The sequence below is a fragment of the Cherax quadricarinatus genome, chromosome 14 (assembly GCF_038502225.1).
Source record: "Cherax quadricarinatus isolate ZL_2023a chromosome 14, ASM3850222v1, whole genome shotgun sequence".
NCBI lineage: Eukaryota > Metazoa > Arthropoda > Malacostraca > Decapoda > Parastacidae > Cherax > Cherax quadricarinatus.
In genome coordinates, this window is record NC_091305.1 from 50,252,302 (window position 1) to 50,275,079 (window position 22,778).

Genomic DNA, 22,778 nt, shown 5'->3' on the forward strand with positions numbered 1-22,778 from the left:
TTAAGAAAAGGGCTAATATAATCAAGTTCAATATATTTAAAACACTAACTGAAAGCAAAAATATTAAAAAGATTCTTTTAGAAAATAGGAAGCCTGGGAGCAAGTATGTTTTCTGATGCAAAGAGCCATGTAGAGGCTTTATTACTCCAAAAACTAGGTAACTGCTGTTACTGTTAAAGGATGCTACAAGCCTTTCATGGTACAGGACATTATTATTATTGCAAATGAAGAGCTACAAAACATAGACTATTTTGATCCAATCCAATCTATAATATAATAGATTCTCGTAGAATCTACATATGCAATGAAGCTTGGTCAAAATAGTGAGTGAGTTGTAGGAAGCTAGTAAGTGGCATCAAGTGTCCACTGTCCATGACAATGATGGCTTCTAATAATGAAATATAGGATGTGTCAGGGTATCGGGAGAGTGAGACGAATATAAATGTCAGGCGTTAACTTAAATAACATTCAATTCTCATTTTGGACTGTAGATATGTGGATATCAAAATACTTTTCAAGAGAGACAAGTAAATCATAGGGTTATAGAGTACATGTAATGATTTATCTATCTTTCATTCAACTTGTTTCCACATCGCTTAAGTCATCTCGAGTATATCAGAATGTTATAAAAGTAGTCAGGGATGAGTGATATCCACAACTAGGGTAAAAGGCCAAAGGCATCAGGGCCTAAAACTGAGCCGAGCCCAAGAAGGGTCACAAACAGCCATACACAGATCATTACGATTCACTCACTTGTGGGCACGTTCGCTCTATTTCGTAGTATTCGTGAAAGAATATATTCCTCTGAAAATTGAAATGGGGGACTGTTAGTGTGTTAGTTGCCTGTGACACAAAACATACGAATGGTGGGTCACTGTTAGTCATAGTCACTAGTGGCACTAAGGTTGGACGAGTTTTAAAAGTAAGAATTAGTGCTCCCAAAATGCCACTGATATGACAAGCTGGCACTGGGCATGCACAGAGAAAAAATGGGGACTTTCTCATCACATTCTTATTTTTACAAACTCATCCTTGATCAGCCTACATAGGGGACTGCACAAATAAATAGAGAACTTATTTGTTTAAATTAAAACAATAAGCTGATGGATAACAAAGGTATCAAACTTCAAAATATATATCTAAGGAATAATACTCAAATATTTATTTCCTAAGTTAGCAAAACAGGCACAAATACACTAAATTATTTTAACTTAAATAATGCAAGACAAATAAATACTTCACTCACAATCTCATTTTCAATTAAGTGGATGAATAAGTTTCTCAAAAAAACTGGATAAAAGCATATAGTTATATATGTAAATAAGTTGTAGAAGAAATAATACAATAGAATATTGTGGGAGACTATTGTAGTTTGAGCTGTCTTATCATAAAAGAATCTGGTAGGCAAATAAAAGTCTCTTGGTTAAAAAGGCCTAAATGAAGTGGAGACCTTTATTTATAAAATATTTTATCAAATATTGGGCTTTATCAAGTAATACAATAAGGCCCAGAATTGGATGAAATATACAAATAAAGGACTCTCCTGGATTTGTATAGTTTTCATTAACTACTGGCACCTTGCCATTGTCTCCATCAAAAGACTCTTGGTGCTGAATTGAACTTTAACAAGAAAATACATATTCTGTATGAAGAACATTATTCATCTCAAGGCACTGAATATAAAAATAACTAAATTATGCTCCAATGAACAAAGTTCAAATGTAGATGCCTCTTCATTTTTTGTACAATATTTAATATTATTACACGCATTAAAGTACTGTATAACTATTCGTGTTTGTGATTACGCAACTTTATAAAGAATATTGCAATTAAAATAAATCTCACTCTTCCACTGTGCCTATATTAACCTACAATAATCACAGATCTAACTGGACTACAAATTATTCAGATTTAATGTTGAAGTGCAGTGAAAATTGATCTGTATCATAAGAAAACTGACCACAGCAAATTGTTTTTGAAAAAGGGTAACTGAAAAAATACTAACAAGTGCAAAATATATAACTTAAGCAATAACTTTCAGCTATAATCTGGACTGCTATAATTTAAAGATTTTGCTAAATGTAAATAACTTTAAAATTATCATTACCTAATATAAAGACAGCAAAAGGCAGACTACAGTTTTAGCAATAACCTAAGGCTAATCAAGGATAAGCAAGTCACAACTTTATGGAAGATGAATATGCAGTTACTTGTTTCACAGTGGCACACTGATTCATCTAAATAAAGCAGGAGAAAAGCTGGATGGAGCAGCAGAAACTGGTCACATATTTTGATAGTAACTATAAAATGTTAACAATAATAACTGACAGGAATTTACCTTTTTGGTGATGGATGTGTTCTTGTCTGGGGGAGGTACTGCCATGTTGGAGAAGGGAACCTCCATGGAGTATTTTATGGAGTGCAGAAGTTGTACTACCACGTTGCTCACATTCTTGAAGGATAATTTCCTGCGGTGTGATGACCCTATGGCTGACCAAACCTGAAGAGTGTTGAACAGGAAGGGCTGCAGTGATGAAGTTGTTGCAACACCACACATTGCCAAATACATGGGTCACATGATGATGTTTGAGAGCCAATCATAGCCATCAAAACAGTGGTCGAGGTAGTGGTAATCAGTGTAGTTCACACCACAGGTTGGCCAAGTTGATGGATGTGTTGAGGAAGAAAGAGGTGTGGAGATGGTTGGGCCACTAGAGGAGGGAGGGTGAGAGAGGTAGAGGAGGAGATGCAGCCTCCAATACTCTTCACACCACCCAGCCTCCTCCAATATACCCACCATCACCACAGGAACAAGAAGAGAGGTTAGTTACTGAATAGATTCAGAAGTTCTATAAGCAAGTACCTTCTATGACTGTCTAGAGTCTACATATACTCCTAACTACACACGTCAAAAAACTATGATATATTGTCTTAACAAAATATTCCTTTATGATCTGTACCATTTATCATGGACTTGTCTGACTGGACTGAGCTAATGTAAATTTAGATATACTTAAAAAATATTGCATTGTACAGTCAACCTTTGAAAATGCAAATGTTAAATCTAAGAACTGGAAAAAATCCTGGGAATATAATTTTCTTGTGTATTTTGGGTTCAAAATTCTCATTTAATGAGACAGTACATAAACTTTTAAGACTTGAGCCAGCCCTGGATTTAAATTATTAACTTTCTAATAAAGTTTAATGATTAATTGGTCATATTAAATACCTGATAGAATCTTTACAAATATATTATAAGTATACACAAAAACAACAAAATATGTAAAATTCCAGCTTTTGTAATGATTCCATTCAAAAATATTTAAATATATAAAAGAAAGTTTTCCAAGTGCTTTGTCAAGTCTATAAAGACTGAACATAATGTCTAACTAACTTCTTCGTCCATGAATAATTTTATACAACAAACATTAGCCAAAGGAAAAAAAAACTTTATTTTAGTAAAAGCTGACTGTACTGCACTATCCGAGGCTCAAAATATTCACTACACCCTAATGTTTTAAGAAAATGTTTTGTAAATCAAATATGTGACTAGACTTTTCATAATAACCTTATTTAACAATGCCTTTTCAAGTGTTTCTATTTAGTAAAATTAAATCAGTTTTTACTTTCATTTTATGTATCTAAATATACATTCATATAAGTAGTTCAAAAAGTATGAGACAGCTCTACTCGTAATATTCCCTCTCTATTTAATTATTCATTAGTATTTTTTATAGATGATTTGGAGCCCATTTCTCCCATACATCTGGCATTCTAATATACTATTTATTTTAATAATTCTAAATTGTGGCCTCCCATTCTAATATGCCTGTGTCATATACTGTCACCAATTGTGAGAGTTTCTCTAGCCTACCAGGCTAACCTTTGTCCAAGCATCCTTACTGAGTGCCTGTTCAACCAGTCTGTTGCTGTTATCAGCCCACATAGCCATCACAGCCTACATGATCTGGAACTTGCAGAGAAAGTGATCCAATTTCCTCTTAAAGACTTCTGCATTAGTTTCAGCAATATTTCTGATATCTGGTAGCAGGCTGAATAGTCTCCACTCCAGCCATGGATGTGAAGAGAGTACTTCTCACTGAATTTATTTTACAATTCTTCTCACATCCTTCACTCCAGTAAGCTGTTGTTGTTATATATATATATATATATATATATATATATATATATATATATATATATATATATATATATATATATATATATATATATATATATATTATATATATATATATAATTATATATATATATATAATTATATATATAATTATATATATATATATATATATATATATATATATATATATATATATATATATATATATATATATATATATATATATATATATATATATATACTTATATAATTATATACATATATATATATATGTATATATATATATATGTATATATATGTATATATATGTATATATATGTGTATATATATATATATATATATATATATGTATATATATATATGTATATATATATATATATGTATATATATATATACAGGAGGGCCCCACTTATACGGCAGGTTAGGTTCCAGGCTACCGCCGTAAAGCAGAAACCGCCGTAAAGTGGAACACCCTTTTTTTCCACTTATAAATGCATACAAACACTAGATAACAAGTTTACACTAACATATATTAAGTTAGCAATAGAACCAGGCATCAAAAAACAATAAAAAAGTACAATACACACATAGTGCACTCATTACTTACCTTAAAATATTTATAGTCTTAATCTAGGGTGAGACAAGTAGTATTTATTGTAAGAAATCAAGTGTGGTATGTATGGTAATAGCCAGGCTACCTTACCAGGCCACCCCACCCACACATACTATTCTATGATATTTAAGCATCCCAGAGCGATAAAATGTATATACAGTTCACTCATTACTTACCTTAAAATATTTCTAGTCTTAATGTAGGGTCAGGAGTAAGTAAATGAGATAAAACGAATAAATGAGAGAGAGAAAGAATGAGTACATGAGAGGGGACAGGCGCAGAGTTATGTAAACAAACCAGGCGAACGTAAGTTTTGTAAACAAACGAAGTGTACACATCTGGTTTGTGTACAAGTTACATTGTGTACAGGTTGTCTCTACATTGATACGGTAGAATTAATAAAGAAGAACACTCCCATTCTCATGTAACATCATTTTGAGAAGAAATGAAGCTCTGAGTGAAGGCAATGGAAATAAGTCACACTGACTTTTTTGGGTTATCCTAGGTTCTCTACACGTATGTTGTTATGTATGATAATCTATGTAACTGTATTTGTGTATACCTGAATAAACTTACTTACATACGAAAGGAATAATTTTCTACAGTTACCCCCAGTAACACATTTTCTCTTATGTTAGATTAGAGAAAATGTTATTCTTGCCGTCACTTGTACAAGTTATGTGGCTCCCACATCTTATATTTGTTTATTTATTCTATTGTGGGGTGTATTTATCATCTTTTTATGTTATGTATTGTGTTTATTATATAATTTTGAAAAAAAATATCATGGATGGATTAATGAAATTGTGTATATTACCGTAATATACGACATTTAATGAGACTCGGTGAGTATTGTTATTATTATTATTATCATTTCTAATATGGCGTCACTTGTGCAAGTCGTCTGCTACCACATCTCACATTTATGTTTATTTATTCTACTGTGGGGTGTATTTATCTTATTTATATGTTATGCATCGTGTTTATTATATAATTTTGAAAAAAATATCATGGATGGATTAATGAAAATGTGTATATTAACGTAATATACGACATTTAAATGACTCGATGATTATTATTATCATTACTAATATGACGTCTGGAGACATAAGACACTTACCAATTTTAATATGTACCTGCATGCCAGCACAGTATGTAAGTTTATTTAGGTACAGGTATACATAAGTATAATTATCAGAGTATATATAAAATATGAAATAACTTTTAAAAACATTTGAAATTTTGGAGTTTCCAGACAAAATGGAGAGACTTAGTGCTTACTGAGCTCATGGAGAATGTAAACAAACAGGGTGGGGCACGGTGACCATATTAGAAAGTCAGGTGGGGGGAGCCGTATAGCGAGTTTTGGTCATAATTTGAAATGTCCGTATTAGCGGAACGCCGTAAAGTGAAACGCCGTAAAGTGGGGCCTTCCTGTATATATATAATATAATATATATATATATATATATATATATATATATATATATATATATATATATATATATATATATATATATAATATATATATATATATATATATATATATATATATATATATATATATATATATATATATATATATATATATATAATTTTTTTTTTAAACAAGTCGGCTGTCTCCCACCGAGGCAGGGTGATCCAAAAACAAAGAAAATCCCCAAAAAGAAAATACTTTCATCATCATTCAACACTTTTACCTCACTCACACATAATCACTGTTTTTGCAGAGGTGCTCAGAATACAAGTTTAGAAGCATATACGTATAAAGATACACAACATATCCCTCCAAACTGCCAATATCCCAAACCTCTCCTTTCAAGTGCAGGCATTGTATTTCCCATTTCCAGGACTCAAGTCCGGCTATATAAAAATAACCGGTTTCCCTGAATCCCTTCACAAAATATTACCCTGCTCACACTCCAACAGCTCGTCAGGTCCCAAATACCATTCATCTCCACTCACTCCTATCTAACACGCTCACGCACGCTTGCTGGAAGTCCAAGCCCCTCACCCACAAAACCTCCTTTACCCCCTCCCTCCAACCTTTTCAAGGACTACCCCTACCCCGCCTTCCTTCCCCTATAGATTAATACGCTCTCCATGTCATTCTACTTTGATCCATTCTCTATAAATGAACAAACCACTTCAACAACCCCTCTTCAGCCAGCCCTTTGACTAATACTTTTATTAACTCCACACCTTCTCCTAGTTTCCACACTCCGAAATTTCTGCATAATATTTACACCACACATTGCCCTTAGACAGGACATCTCCACTGCCTCCAACCACCTCCTCACTGCAGCATTTACAACCCAAGCTTCACACCCATATAAGAGTGTTGGTACTACTATACTTTCATACATTCCCTTCTTTGCCTGTATGAATAATGTTTTTTGTCTCCACATATACCTCAATGCACCACTCGCCTTTTTTCCTTCAATTCTATGATTAACCTCATCCTTCATAAATCCATCTGCTGACACGTCAACTCCCAAATATCTGAAAACATTCACTTCTTCCATATATATATATATATATATTGGATATTGGCAGTTTGGAGGGATATGTTGTGTATCTTTATACGTATATGCTTCTAAACTGTTGTATTCTGAGCACCTCTGCAAAAGCAGTGATAATGTGTGAGTGTGGTGAAAGCGTTGAATGATGATGAAAGTATTTTCTTTTTGGGGATTTTCTTTCTTTTTTGGGTCACCCTGCCTCGGTGGGAGACGACCAACTTGTTGAAAAAAAAAAAAAAAAAAATAGTGAGGCAGTAGGTAAAATGAAAGGGGGTAAGGCAGCCGGGATTGATGGGATAAAGATAGAAATGTTAAAAGCAGGTGGGGATATAGTTTTGGAGTGGTTGGTGCAATTATTTAATAAATGTATGGAAGAGGGTAAGGTACCTAGGGATTGGCAGAGAGCATGCATAGTTCCTTTGTATAAAGGCAAAGGGGATAAAAGAGAGTGCAAAAATTATAGGGGGATAAGTCTGTTGAGTGTACCTGGTAAAGTGTATGGTAGAGTTATAATTGAAAGAATTAAGAGTAAGACGGAGAATAGGATAGCAGATGAACAAGGAGGCTTTAGGAAAGGTAGGGGGTGTGTGGACCAGGTGTTTACAGTGAAACATATAAGTGAACAGTATTTAGATAAGGCTAAAGAGGTCTTTGTGGCATTTATGGATTTGGAAAAGGCGTATGACAGGGTGGATAGGGGGGCAATGTGGCAGATGTTGCAAGTGTATGGTGTAGGAGGTAGGTTACTGAAAGCAGTGAAGAGTTTTTACGAGGATAGTGAGGCTCAAGTTAGAGTATGTAGGAAAGAGGGAAATTTTTTCCCAGTAAAAGTAGGCCTTAGACAAGGATGTGTGATGTCACCGTGGTTGTTTAATATATTTATAGATGGGGTTGTAAGAGAAGTAAATGCGAGGGTCTTGGCAAGAGGCGTGGAGTTAAAAGATAAAGAATCACACACAAAGTGGGAGTTGTCACAGCTGCTCTTTGCTGATGACACTGTGCTCTTGGGAGATTCTGAAGAGAAGTTGCAGAGATTGGTGGATGAATTTGGTAGGGTGTGCAAAAGAAGAAAATTAAAGGTGAATACAGGAAAGAGTAAGGTTATGAGGATAACAAAAAGATTAGGTGATGAAAGATTGAATATCAGATTGGAGGGAGAGAGTATGGAGGAGGTGAACGTATTCAGATATTTGGGAGTGGACGTGTCAGCGGATGGGTCTATGAAAGATGAGGTGAATCATAGAATTGATGAGGGAAAAAGAGTGAGTGGTGCACTTAGGAGTCTGTGGAGACAAAGAACTTTGTCCTTGGAGGCAAAGAGGGGAATGTATGAGAGTATAGTTTTACCAACGCTCTTATATGGGTGTGAAGCGTGGGTGATGAATGTTGCAGCGAGGAGAAGGCTGGAGGCAGTGGAGATGTCATGTCTGAGGGCAATGTGTGGTGTGAATATAATGCAGAGAATTCGTAGTTTGGAAGTTAGGAGGAGGTGCGGGATTACCAAAACTGTTGTCCAGAGGGCTGAGGAAGGGTTGTTGAGGTGGTTCGGACATGTAGAGAGAATGGAGCGAAACAGAATGACTTCAAGAGTGTATCAGTCTGTAGTGGAAGGAAGGCGGGGTAGGGGTCGGCCTAGGAAGGGTTGGAGGGAGGGGGTAAAGGAGGTTTTGTGTGCGAGGGGCTTGGACTTCCAGCAGGCATGCGTGAGCGTGTTTGATAGGAGTGAATGGAGACAAATGGTTTTTAATACTTGACGTGCTGTTGGAGTGTGAGCAAAGTAACATTTATGAAGGGATTCAGGGAAACCGGCAGGCCGGACTTGAGTCCTGGAGATGGGAAGTACAGTGCCTGCACTCTGAAGGAGGGGTGTTAATGTTGCAGTTTAAAAACTGTAGTGTAAAGCACCCTTCTGGCAAGACAGTGATGGAGTGAATGATGGTGAAAGTTTTTCTTTTTCGGGCCACCCTGCCTTGGTGGGAATCGGCCGGTGTGATAATAAAAAAAAAAAAATATATATATATATATATATATATATATATATATATATATATATATGGAAGAAGAGAATGTTTTCAGATATTTGGGAGTCAACGTGTATCGACACTCAAACAGCCTTCTGGAACGAATTAACTTCATATCCTAAGATACCTAACCTATATAGTATATATATATATATATATATATATATATATATATATATATATATATATATATATATATATATATATATATATATATATATATATATATATATATACAGTGGACCCCCAGTTAACGATATTTTTTCATTCCAGAAGCATGTTCAGGTGCCAATACTGACCGAATTTGTTCCCATAAGAAATACTGTGAAGAAGATTAGTCCATTTCAGACCCCCAAACATACACGTACAAATGCACTTACATAAATACATTTACATAACTGGTCGCATTTGGAGGTGATCGTTAAGCGGGGGTCCACTGTGTATATATATATATATATATATATATATATATATATATATATATATATATATATATATATATATATATATATATATATATATATATATATATATATATATATGCAGTGGAACCTCAAATATCGAACTTTCTTCAGTCCAGAAGGCTGTTCGAGTGCCTTTACCGAATGAATTTATTCCCATCAGGAATAATGTAAATTAGATTAGTCCATTTCAGACCCTCAAAAATACGCTTATAAAAGCACTTACAAAAATACACTTACAAAATTGGTTGTGTTGGGAGCAGTTCAATTTTTGAGGTTCCACTGTACATATATAATATATATATATATATATATATATATATATATATATATATATATATATATATATATGCAAAACAACCACTCTGAAAGAATAGAGAAATTCCAAGCGCGGTCGTGACTACTCACATTAGTCACGAAAGCGCTTGGAATTTCTCTATTCTTTCAGAGTGGTTGTTTTGCATATTCTGAAATCACCTGTTTACTGTGATCTTATTGCATATATATATATATATATATATATATATATATATATATATATATATATATATATATATATATATATATATATATATATACATATATTTTTTTTTTTTTTTTCAACGAGTTGGCCGTCTCCCACCGAGGCAGGGTGACCCAAAAAAGAAAGAAAATCTCCAAAAAGAAAATGCTTTCATTATCATTCAACACTTTCACCACACTCACACATAATCACTGTTTTTGCAGAGGTGCTCAGAATACAACAGTTTAGAAGCATATACGTATAAAGATACACAACATATCCCTCCAAACTGCCAATATATATATATATATATATATATATATATATATATATATATATATATATATATATATATATATATATATATATATATATATATATATAAAAGAGTGCAAAAATTATAGGGGGATAAGTCTGTTGTGTATACCTGGTAAAGTGTATGGTAGAGTTATTATTGAAAGAATTAAGAGTAAGATGGAGAATAGGATAGCAGATGAACAAAGAGGCTTTAGGAAAGGTAGGGGGTGTGTGGACCAGGTGTTTACAGTGAAACATATAAGTGAACAGTATTTAGATAAGGCTAAAGAGGTCTTTGTGGCATTTATGGATTTGGAAAAGGCGTATGACAGGGTGGATAGGGGGCAATGTGGCAGATGTTGCAGGTGTATGGTGTAGGAGGTAGGTTACTGAAAGCAGTGAAGAGTTTTTACAAGGATAGTGAGGCTCAAGTTAGAGTATGTAGGAAAGAGGGAAATTATTTCCCAGTAAAAGTAGGCCTTAGACAAGGATGTGTGGTGGCCCGGTGGCCTGGTGGCTAAAGCTCCCGCTTCACACACGGAGGGCCCGGGTTCGATTCCCGGCGGGTGGAAATTCTGACACGTTTCCTTACACCTGTTGTCCTGTTCACCTAGCAGCAAATAGGTACCTGGGTGTTAGTCGACTGGTGTGGGTCGCATCCTGGGGGACAAGATTAAGGACCCTAATGGAAATAAGTTAGACAGTCCTCGATGACGCACTGACTTTCTTGGGTTATCCTGGGTGGCTAACCCTCCGGGGTTAAAAATCCGAACGAAATCTTCTTATCTTGTCACCGTGGTTGTTTAATATATTTATAGATGGGGTTGTAAGAGAAGTAAATGCGAGGGTCTTGGCAAGAGGCATGGAGTTAAAAGATAAAGAATCACACACAAAGTGGGAGTTGTCACAGTTGCTCTTTGCTGATGACACTGTGCTCTTGGGAGATTCTGAAGAGAAGCTGCAGAGATTGGTGGATGAATTTGGTAGGGTGTGCAAAAGAAGAAAATTGAAAGTGAATACAGGAAAGAGTAAGGTTATGAGGATAACAAAAAGATTAGGTGATGAAAGATTGGATATCAGATTGGAGGGAGAGAGTATGGAGGAGGTGAATGTATTCAGATATTTGGGAGTGGACATGTCAGCGGATGGGTCTATGAAAGATGAGGTGAATCATAGAATTGATGAGGGGAAAAGGGTGAGTGGTGCACTTAGGAGTCTGTGGAGACAAAGAACTTTGTCCTTGGAGGCAAAGAGGGGAATGTATGAGAGTATAGTTTTACCAATGCTCTTATATGGGTGTGAAGCATGGGTGATGAATGTTGCAGCGAGGAGAAGGCTGGAGGCAGTGGAGATGTCATGTCTGAGAGCAATGTGTGGTGTGAATATAATGCAGAGAATTCGTAGTTTGGAAGTTAGGAGGATGTGCGGGATTTCCAAAACTTTGTCCAGAGGGCTGAGGAAGGGTTGTTGAGGTGGTTCGGACATGTTGAGAGAATGGAGCCTAACAGAATAACTTCAAGAGTGTATCAGTCTGTAGTGGAAGGAAGGCGGGGTAGGGGTTGGCCTAGGAAAGGTTGGAGGGAGGGGGTAAAGGAGGTTTTGTGTGCGAGGGGCTTGGACTTCCAGCAGGCATGCGTGAGCGTGTTTGATAGGAGTGAATGGAGACAAATGGTTTTTAATACTTGACGTGCTGTTGGAGTGTGAGCAAAGTAACATTTATGAAGGGGTTCAGGGAAACCGGCAGGCCGGACTTGAGTCCTGGAGATGGGAAGTACAGTGCCTGCACTCTGAAGGAGGGGTGTTAATGTTGCAGTTTAAAAACTGTAGTGTAAAGCACCCTTCTGGCAAGACAGTGATGGAGTGAATGATGGTGAAAGTTTTTCTTTTTCGGGCCACCCTGCCTTGGTGGGAATCGGCCAGTGTGATAATAAAAAACAATATATATATATATATATATATATATATATATATATATATATATATATATATATATATATATATATATATATACACACAGTGGACCCTCGCATACCGTTGGCATCACATAACGTTAAATCCACATACCGATACATTTTATTGCTAAAATTTTGCCTTGCATACCGCTAAAAAACTCGCTCAACGCTATTCGTCCGAGACGCGTGCAATGTGCGGCCTGAGCCAGCCTCACATGTTCCGCCGGTGGCAGTGTTTACCAGCCAGCCTCCGCGGTAACATCCAAGCATACAATCGGAACATTTCGTATTATTACAGCATTTTTGGTGATTTCATCTGCAAAATAAGTGACCATGGGCCCCAAGAAAGCTTCTAGTGCCAACCCTACAGCAAAAAGGGTGAGAATTACTATAGAGATGAAGAAAGAGATCATTGCTAAGTATGAAAGAGGAGTACATGTCTCCGAGCTGGCAAGGTTGTATAGTAAACTCCGATCAACCATCGCTACTATTGTGTCCAAGAAAACGGAAATCAAGGAAGCTGTTCTTGCCAAAGGTGCAACTTTGTTTTCGAAACAGAAATCGCAAGTGATAGAAGATGTTGAGAGACTCTTATTGGTGTGGATAAACGAAAAACAGATAGCAGGAGATAGCATCTCTCAAGCGATCATAAGTGAATAGGCTAGGAAGTTGCATCAGGATTTAATTAGAAAAATGCCTGCAACTAGTGATGATGTGAGTGAATTTAAGGCCAGCATAGGTTGGTTTGAGAGATTTAAGAAGCGTAGTGGCATACATAGTGTGATAAGGCATGGTGAGGCTGCCAGTTTGGACCACGAAGCAGCTGAAAAATATGTGCATGAATTCAAGGAGTACATAGACAGTGAAGGACTGAAACCTGAACAAGTGTTTAATTGTGACGAAACAGGCCTGTTTTGGAAGAAAATGCCAAGCAAGATCTACATTACTCAGGAGGAAAAGGCTCTCCCAGGACATAAGCCTATGAAAGACAGGCTTACTCTTCTCATGTGTGCCAATGCTAGTGGTGATTGCAAAGTGAAGCCTTTATTAGTGTATCACTCTGAAACTCCCAGAGCGCTCAGGCAAAAGAATATCCTCAAGGCTAATTTGTGTGTGCTGTGGAGGGCAAACAGTAAGGCATGGGTCACTAGGGACTTTTTCTATGACTGGTTACACCAAGCATTTGCCCCCAATGTGAAAAATTACCTAATTGAAAAGAAATTGAACCTTAAGTGCCTCCTGGTGTTAGACAATGCCCCTGGTCATCCAACAGACTTGGCAGAGCGACTTTGTGGGGACATGAGCTTCATTAAGGTCAAGTTTTTAACTCCTTATACCACTCCTCTCCTGCAGCCCATGTACCAGCAGGTTATTGCAAACTTCAAAAAACTGTACACAAAAGCTCTGTTTGAAAGGTGCTTTGTAGTGACCTCAGAAACTCAATTGACTCTAAGAGAGTTTTGGAGAGAGAGCACTTTAATATCCTCAATTGTGTAAACCTTATAGGTAAGGCTTGGGAGGGAGTGACTAAGAGGAACTTGAACTCTGCTTGGAAGAAACTGTGGCCAGAATGTGTAGACCAAAGGGATTTTGAAGGATTTGAGGCTAACCCTGAGAGGCGTATGCCAGTTGAGGAATCAATTGTGGCATTGGGGAAGTCCTTGGGGTTGGAGGTTAGTGGGGAGGATGTGGAAGAGTTGGTGGAGGAGGACAATGAAGAACTAACCACTGATGAGCTGCTAGATCATCTTCAACAGCATGAGGCCACGCCTGAGGAAACTGCTTCGGAGGAGGGGAGAGAGAAATTGAAGAGGTTACCTACTTCAAAGATTAAGGAAATCTGTGCAATGTGGCTTAAAGTGCAAACCTTTATGGATGAAAATCACCCTCAGACAGCTGTTGCAAGCCGTGTTGGCAACCTGTACACTGACGATGTTGTGAACCACTTTAGGAAAGTCATAAAGGAACGAGGGGTACAGGTATCTATGGACAGATATGTTGTACGACAGAAGTCCAGTGACTCTGAAGCTGGTCCTAGTGGCATTAAAAGAAGAGGGGAAGTAACCCCGGAAAAGGACTTGCTACCTCAAGTCCTAATGGAAGGGGATTCCCCTTCTAAACACTAAAACCATCAACACTCTCCACTTCTCCCATCCCATCAATCATCACCAGATCTTCAATAAAGGTAAGTGTCATGTAACTGTGCATGTCTTCTTCAGTTTGTGTGTATTAAAATGAATATTTCATGTGGTAAAAAAAATTTTGTTCATACTTTTGGGTGTCAGGAACGGATTAATTTGATTTCCATTATTTCTTATGGGGAAAATTCATTCGCATAACGATAATTTCGCATAACATTGAGCTCTCAGGAACGGATTAATAGCGTTATGCGAGGGTCCACTGTATATATATATAAACAGTGGACCCCCGACATTCGATATTAATCTGTTCCTGAGAGCTCATCCAATGTCAAAAATATCGAAAGTCAAATCAATTTTCCCCATAAGAAATAATGGAAATCAAATTAATACGTGCAAGACACTCAAAAGTATGAAAAAAAAATTTTACCACATGAAATATTAAGTTTAATGCAATAGAATAATTACAATAACAACAATAACAATAGATTAATAACCATAGAATAATTGACACTTACCTTTAATGAAGATCTGGTGATGATTGATGGGATGGGAGGAGGGGAGTGTGTGGATAGTGTTAGTGTTTAGAAGGGGAATCCCCTTCCATTAGGACTTGAACTGGCAGCCTCACCATACCTTACCACACTGTGTATGCCACTACGATTTTTAAATCTTTCAAACCAACCTTCGCTGGCCTTAAATTCACTCACATCACCACTAGTTGCAGGCAATTTCTTTACCAAATCATCATGCACTCTGAGACACGTACTCCACTTTCGTACTTTGCAATTACCTCTTTCTTCATTTCAATAGTCATTAGCTTTCTTGGGGCCCATGGTTACTTATTTTGCAGAAGCAGGCACCAAAAACAGTGATAATATGGATAATATGAAATGTACCGAATGTATCCTTAGATGCGCGCACACTGGCTGGCTTGTAAACACTGGCATACACGGGGCAGTTCAGGCGACACGTGGACACGTCTCGTACGAATCGTATCGAATGTCGGGTTTTCCATCGAATGTCGAGGCGAAATTTTTGTGTTAAATGCATCGAATATCAGATTTATCGAATGTCGATGCCATCAAATGTCAGGGGTCCACTGAATATATATATGAGAGAGAGAGAGACAAAGAGAGTGTGAGTGAGTGAGTGAGTGAGTGTGTGTGTGTGTGTGTGTGTGTGTGTGTGTGTGTGTGTGTGTGTGTGTGTGTGTGTGTGTGTGCACGCTCACCTATTTGTGGTTGCAAGGGTCGAGTCCTAGCTCCTGGCTCTGCCTCTTCACTGGTTGCTACTGGGTCCTCTCTCTTCTTGCTCCATGAGCTTTATCAAACCTCGTCTTAAAACTATGTATGGTTTCTGCCTCCACTACCTCACTTTCTAGACTATTCCACTGCCTGACAACTCTATGACTGAAGAAATACTTCCTAACATCCCTTTGACTCATCTGAATCTTCAACTTCCAATTGTGACCTCTTGTTTCTGTGTCACCTCCCTGGAACATCCTGTCTTTGTCCACCTTGTCTATTCCGCACAGTATTTTATATGTCGTTATCATGTCTCCCCTGACCCTCCTGTCCTCCACTGTCATCAGGCCGATTTCCCTTATCCTTTCTTCATAGGACATTCCCCTTAGCTCTGGAACTAACCTTGCCACAAACCTTTGCACTTTCTCTAATTTCTTGACGTGCTTGATCAAGTGCGGGTTCCAAACAGGTGCTGCATACTCCAGTATGGGCCTGACGTACACGGTACACAGTGTCTTGAATGATTCCTTAATAAGGTATCAGAACGCTGTTCTCAGGTTTGCCAGGTGTCCATATGCTGCAGCAGTTATCTGGTTGATGTGTGCTTCCGGAGACATGCTCGGTGTTATACTCACCCCAAGATCTTTCTCTTTGAGCGAGGTTTGCAGTCTTTGGCCACTTAGCCTATCCTCCATCAGCAGTCTTCTGTGCCCTTCCCCAATCTTCATGACTTTGCATTTGGCGGGGTTAAATTCGAGAAGCCAGTTGCTGGACCAGGTGTCCAATCTGTCCAGGTCTCTTTGAAGTTCTGCCTGATCCTCATCTTATTTATTCTCCTCATTAACTTCACATCATCTGCCAACAGGGACACTTCTGAGTCTAACTATTCCATCATGTCGTTCACATATACCAAAAATAGCACTGGTCCTAGGACCGACCCCTGTGGGATCCCGCTCGTCACAGGTGCCCACTGTGATACCTCATTACGTACCATGACTCGTTGTTGCCTCCCTGTCAGGCATTCTCTGATCCATTGCAGTGCCCTTCCTGTTATATGCACCTGATCCTCTAGCTTCTGCACTAATCTCTTGTGAGGAACTGTGTCAAAGGCCTTCTTGCAGTCCAAGAAGATGCAATCAACCCACCCCTCTCTCTCGTGTCTTATTTCCGTTACTTTATCATAAAACTCCAGAAGGTTTGTGACACAGGAGTTGCCTTCCATGAATCCATGCTGGTTGGCGTTTATACTCTTGTTCCGTTCCAGGTGCTCCACCACTCTCCTCCTGATAATCTTCTCCATAACTTTGCATACTATACACATCAGTGAATCAGGTCTATAGTTTAGTGCCTCTTTTCTGTCTCTTTTTTTAAAAATGGGAACTACATTTGCCATCTTCCATACCTCCGGTAGCTGCCCAGTTTCCAGGGATGTGTTGAAGATTGTGGTTAGTGGCACACACAGCATGTCTGCTCCCTCTCTAAGGACCCATGGGGAGATGTTGTCCGGTCCCATTGCCTTTGAGGTATTGATGTCCCATAGCAGCTTCTTCACCTCTTCCTCATTTGTATGCATGTCATCCAACACTTGTTGGTACATTCCTTGCTGGTGTCCCCCTCTGTTCTGTCCCCCCAGAGGCCTTCCCATCGCCACTGTAAATACTTCCTTAAATCTCATATTGAGCTCCTCACATACTTCTTGATTGTTTCTTGTGAGTTCCCCACCTTCTTTCCTCAGCCTTATCACCTGGTCTTTGACTGTTGTCTTCCTCCTAATGTGGCTATACAGCAGTTTTGGGTCAGACTTGACTTTCGATGCTATGTCGTTCTCGTACTGCCACTGGGCCTCCCTCCTTATCTGTGCATACTTGTTTCTGGCTCTTCTACTAATCTTATTTTCCCGAATCCTTTGCCTCCTGTACCTTTTCCTTTCTCTGGTGCACTTAGTTTTTGCCTCCCTACACCTTTGGGTAAACCAAGGACTCACTTTGGTCTTCCTATTATTTCTATTTCCCTTGGGAAGAAACTTTTCCTCTGCCTCCTTGGACTTTGTTGTTACATATTCCATCATCTCGTTTACTGATTTTCCTACTAGTTCTCTGTCCCACTGAACCTCCTGCAGGAAGTTCCTCATACCTGTGTAGTCACCCCTTTTGTAGTTTGGCTTTTCCCATTCAATTCCTGTTACCTTCTCCACTTGTAGCTCTACTATATAATCAAAACTCAGAACCACATGATCGCTAGCTCCAAGGGGCCTCTCGTAATTGATGTCCTCAATGTCTGAACTGCTCAGAGTGAACACAAGATCCAGTCTTGCTGGCTCATCCTCCCCTCTCTCTCTGGTAGTGTCCCTGACATGTTGATGCATGAGATTTTCAAGTACCACATCCTTCATCTTGGCTCCCCATGTTTTGGGACCCCCATGTGGCTCCAGGTTTTCCCAGTCGATCTCCCTGTGGCTGAAATCGCCCATTACCAGTAACTCTGCTCGAGTGAGCTCTTCTTGCCACCTCAGCCAGTGTGTCCACCATCGCTCTGTTGTTTTCTTCGTACTCCTCTCTTGGCCTCCTGCAGTTCTGTGGTGGGTTATACATCACTCCAATGACTACTTTATGTTGTCCAGACTGAATTGTAATAACTATGTAGTCCCTTTCTCCAATCATGTCCATGCCTTCCATTTCCTCAAATCCCCATCGGTTTTTTATGAGCAGTGCAAACCCTCCTCCCCCTCTACTCCTTCTATCTTTCCTCAGGATCTGATATCCCAGTGGGAAGATTGCATCTGTTATTGTCTCAGCGAGTTTCGTTTCTGTGACTGTCATGATGTCTGGGGATTTCTCGCTGATTCTTTCGTGCCACTCCTCATATTTATTAGTTATTCCATCTGAGTTTGTGTACCAAACCTTCAGCTTCTTTTCTATCACTGTGGTCCTGGGAGAATATTGGGGTTGGGGGAGTGAGAGCCTTGGTGGGGTCAGAATGCCCATAGGGGGCAGCTGTTGGGGTGAGGTTTGTGATGTGGGGGTTGGTGGCAGAGGGAACAGTGTGTGGGTTCTGGTTTAGATTGCTCAGTTGTGTTGGGATTGTTGTGGTTGGAGTCCTTCTGCGGAAGTTTCTGTGGGGTGTGTTTGCCCTTCCTCCTGTGTCTGGGTCCTGCTCATCTTCATCATTGCCTCTCTTTCCTCCTTGCATCTCTGTACCCTCTCTTTCAGTGTAGTCCTTTCTTCTTGTGTTCTGTTGCAATCAATGTATACTCTCTGGTAACCCAGTTTGTCCCTCAGTCGTGCTTTCTCTTGCAGGATCCTGGTTCGAGCTGATTCTTCCTTGAAAATTACTTTGACAGGCCTTTTCCTTCCACTCGCAAACCACCCAATTCTCTGAAAATTTGTCACCTGGGTCATATCACTCTCGCCTATTATTTTCATGATGCCTTCAATCATTTTTTCCTCCTCCTGTTTTATTTCTTCAAAGCTGTCCCCTTTGGCTTCTTGGAGCCCGTAGACAAAAACTGACCTCTCCCTTTCCTCCTCCCACTGAGTCTCCATTTGCATCCTCTGAGGTGTTTTAGTTTCCTCCACTGAAATGTTCTTGCCTTCAATCCCTGTCCTTGCTGAAACTTCTATGCTCAGTGAACTGTCTTTCATGATCAGCTGTTCCTTGCTACTGCAGTTTGCTGTTAGAGTCTCTGCATATAACTTACCTTCATTGTCTTCAGACAATGTGGGTCTGATAGGGCCTTCGCATATGGCATATCTCCTTTGTTTCTTACCATCCCCTTGTCTGTGCCTGACATAGAATTTCCTGATGTAACATCTTAATTATCATTTGTCTCTCTAATCTGTTTTAGGTTTTTTAGTTTCTCTTCTAAGCACTGTATCCTAGCTTCTGCTGCTAAGACTTGTAGCTCCCATTTCCTGCACTCTTCAGCTATCCTCTCCTCCATTATCTTGCCAAGCTCTTCTATCTTCCTTCCCCACTCTTCCTCCCTTTTTTGGAGCTCTAACTCCCAGTCTTTCCTCCCTGGTTCGTCCACCAGATCTCTTGTTTTCCACCCTCTAAGGCCACCCATTATTTTCTTTTTTTTTTCTTACCACAGAAAGAAGCTTATGTATTTTACCACAGAGAGAAGTTTATGTATTTTCAGGGTGTGTGTGAGGGGGAGGGAGAAGGCTAGAGGAGAGAGAGAGAGAGAGAGAATAAGAGGGGGAGGGAGTAGGCTAGAGGAGGGATAGAGAGAATAAGAGGGGTAGAGAGAAAGGGTAGAAAGAGGGAGAGAGAGGAGGATGGGAGTGAGGGATAAGACTAGGGGAGTGAGAGAAACGAGAGGGAGGAAAGAAAGGGTAGAGGGAGGAAGAGAGAGAGAGAGAGAGAGAGAGAGAGAGAGAGAGAGAGAGAGAGAGAGAGAGAGAGAGAGAGAGAGAGAGAGAGGAGGGTGAGGGAAAAGGCTATGAGAGAGAAATGCAAGGGGGGGGGGAGAGAGAAAGATAGAAAGAGGGAGAGGGAGAGGGAGAGAGAAGCCTAGAGAGGAGGGTGGGGGATAGGACTATGGAACAGAGAGAGGGAGAGAGAGAGAGAGAGAGAGAGAGAGAGAGAGAGAGAGAGAGAGAGAGAGAGAGAGAGAGAGAGAGAGAGAGAGAGAGAGAGAGAGAGAGAGAGATAAATGGTTTTGAAAACCAACAAGTTGAAGATTGAGACACTTATATAACATATGGGAATCTTTACTAAGGAAACGTTTTGTCACACAGCGGCGAAATGTGCTACTAATTAATCAGTCTTAGTATGACTGAAAAACTCTGCATAATTAGTAGCTTTACAAACAGGCTGTACTCTTTTACACTTAATGTTTTTGTAAGTATTTGTATTTGTAACTTTCCTAAGCTCTATTTGGAAATAAAATTGATATTCTTCTTCATTACATGGAGCTGTGAGCACAAAGCAATATTCTTGTAACATCATTAGTGTTATGTTATTTCTATTATTTTGGGTATATAATTTTTTATATATATTATATAAATAATCCTTCAAACACAAAAGTATAAAACTAGCCAGCAAATGAGATGAGAAATGAAGCTCTCTGTGTTGCTGTGCCGTAAGTCTTCAAGGAATCAACATGGTATTTAAGGTATAAAATAACCTATCAAATTAAGATGACTGAGGATAATTCTTTCCTGTCAAGTTAAGGTAAATAATTATAGCTATACAGACACTGAAAATGAAAAGGGTGACAGCACCATATGCACTAAATGTGGCTCATTCACTCTCATTACACAGTAAAATTTATTTATTTTAATACACCAATTATGCGAAGAAAAGAAGCCTAGCAATAAGTGAGATGGATGATTATGATCTATCTGAATAGCCAATGAGATGCAGGCTTCCATCCATGCCCTTGAACATGTACTCATAGAAATAAAGATCATTATTTTTATTATTATTATTATTATTATTATTATTATTATTATTATTATTATTATTATTATACCTGTGTGACAGCATCTTTATCACTAATGACTGATGCAAGGAGAAGCTTCTTCATTTGGCTATTATTTGTGAACTGGTTAAGGCTTTTAAGACAAACTGGAACACAGCTCAAGACTTGGTGGTAGGAGCTTCACCTCACAACTTAAGGACTTGGGCTCAATTACAATTCAGGTAGTAACATTGGGTATACTGTATATCCTTATGTCTGCTACCCTGTTTATCTAGCAGTAAGTCCATACCTGAGTGTTAGCTGATTTTTGTCTTGCATAAAAAAGTAAAAATTTTATTGTATTGCGGAAGACCATCAAAGGACCACAGTGGAAATAAACCACAACGAATGGTTTTCTTGGGTTATCGTAGACTACTAGGCCTTAGAATTTGAATAATCCAAACAGTTTTTTCTTCTAGACACGTTAAAGAAATTAGTTCTAACTGAATGTTAAACTAAGAGCCCATTAGTGAATATAAATGCCGGAGTTCGATTATTAACCTCATGCGAGAGTCACTCTCACTATATACAAAATCCATTTTATACAACTAAACATTATTTGGGTATTTATAGAAAAGATAAATTAATACTTTCTTCTGAAACACATGAAAAGGTTATAGTTATGAAAAATGTGAAATACACAGTGAATTCTATAGTATTTCTACATTAATTTTACAGGATATAAATAGAGAATAAAGACTACATAGCTCAGTCCCAGGAATTTTCATTAAGTCAATTATTTTGTATCATCTGTCTGAAAATCGATCAAGAACAACTTTGTAGAATTTCCAAAGTAAAAATTATTATAGAAATTTAATATAAAAACGAACATGCTATTAAAATGAGAGTCTGGCTGATTTTCTGGAAGTATCATAAATAAGTTGTTGTTCTAAGAGGGACTCGACTACACGACAGTAATCCTCCACCTACTACCTTCTCTCATCAAACACATGCAAGCTATTTCCATCACTATGTATCTACATTAAAGAGGAGAATGTTGCATGCAGTTGCCACTAAATGCTATGCTATTGTATTTGAATTTTCTATCACTTTTCAAAATGCAAGTAATGCAATGAGGATAACTGAGAATAGTAAGAACCCAAGAGTCAGAATACAGAACCCAGGGAAGATCTTGCATTGCTGCAGGGTTCCTAAGACAGCTGCAACAACCTCAGAGCTATAACTGACATAGCTGCAAAAACAATGACTGACACAGATAATGAACCTCAGAACTATGACTGACAGCTAATGAACCTCAGAACTATACTTGACACAGCTAGTGAACCTCAGAACTATGACACAGCTAGTGAACCTCAGAACTATACCTGACACAGCTAGTGAACCTCAGAACTATACCTGACACAGCTAGTGAACCTCAGAACTATGACACAGCTAATGAACCTCAGAACTATGACTGACA

The 22,778-nt window shown here is 38.4% G+C and overlaps 1 protein-coding gene across 12 annotated transcripts in view; it reads right to left on the reverse strand.

Annotated features, from left to right (window-relative positions):
* Positions 1-22,778, reverse strand: part of LOC128698394 (adenylate cyclase type 1) — a 1,819,232-nt gene that overhangs the window by 734,976 nt on the left and 1,061,478 nt on the right. For 9 of the 12 annotated variants that reach the window (XM_070085014.1, XM_070085006.1, XM_070085009.1 and 6 more), the window contains 2 exons: positions 2,339-2,524; positions 754-804 (listed from right to left, as the gene is read on the reverse strand). In XM_070085014.1, the coding sequence (XP_069941115.1) occupies positions 754-804; positions 2,339-2,524 (237 nt within the window). The remainder of the gene's footprint in view (positions 1-753; positions 805-2,338; positions 2,525-22,778) is intronic. The other 3 variants (XM_070085008.1, XM_070085010.1, XM_070085011.1) reach the window with 3 other exon arrangements.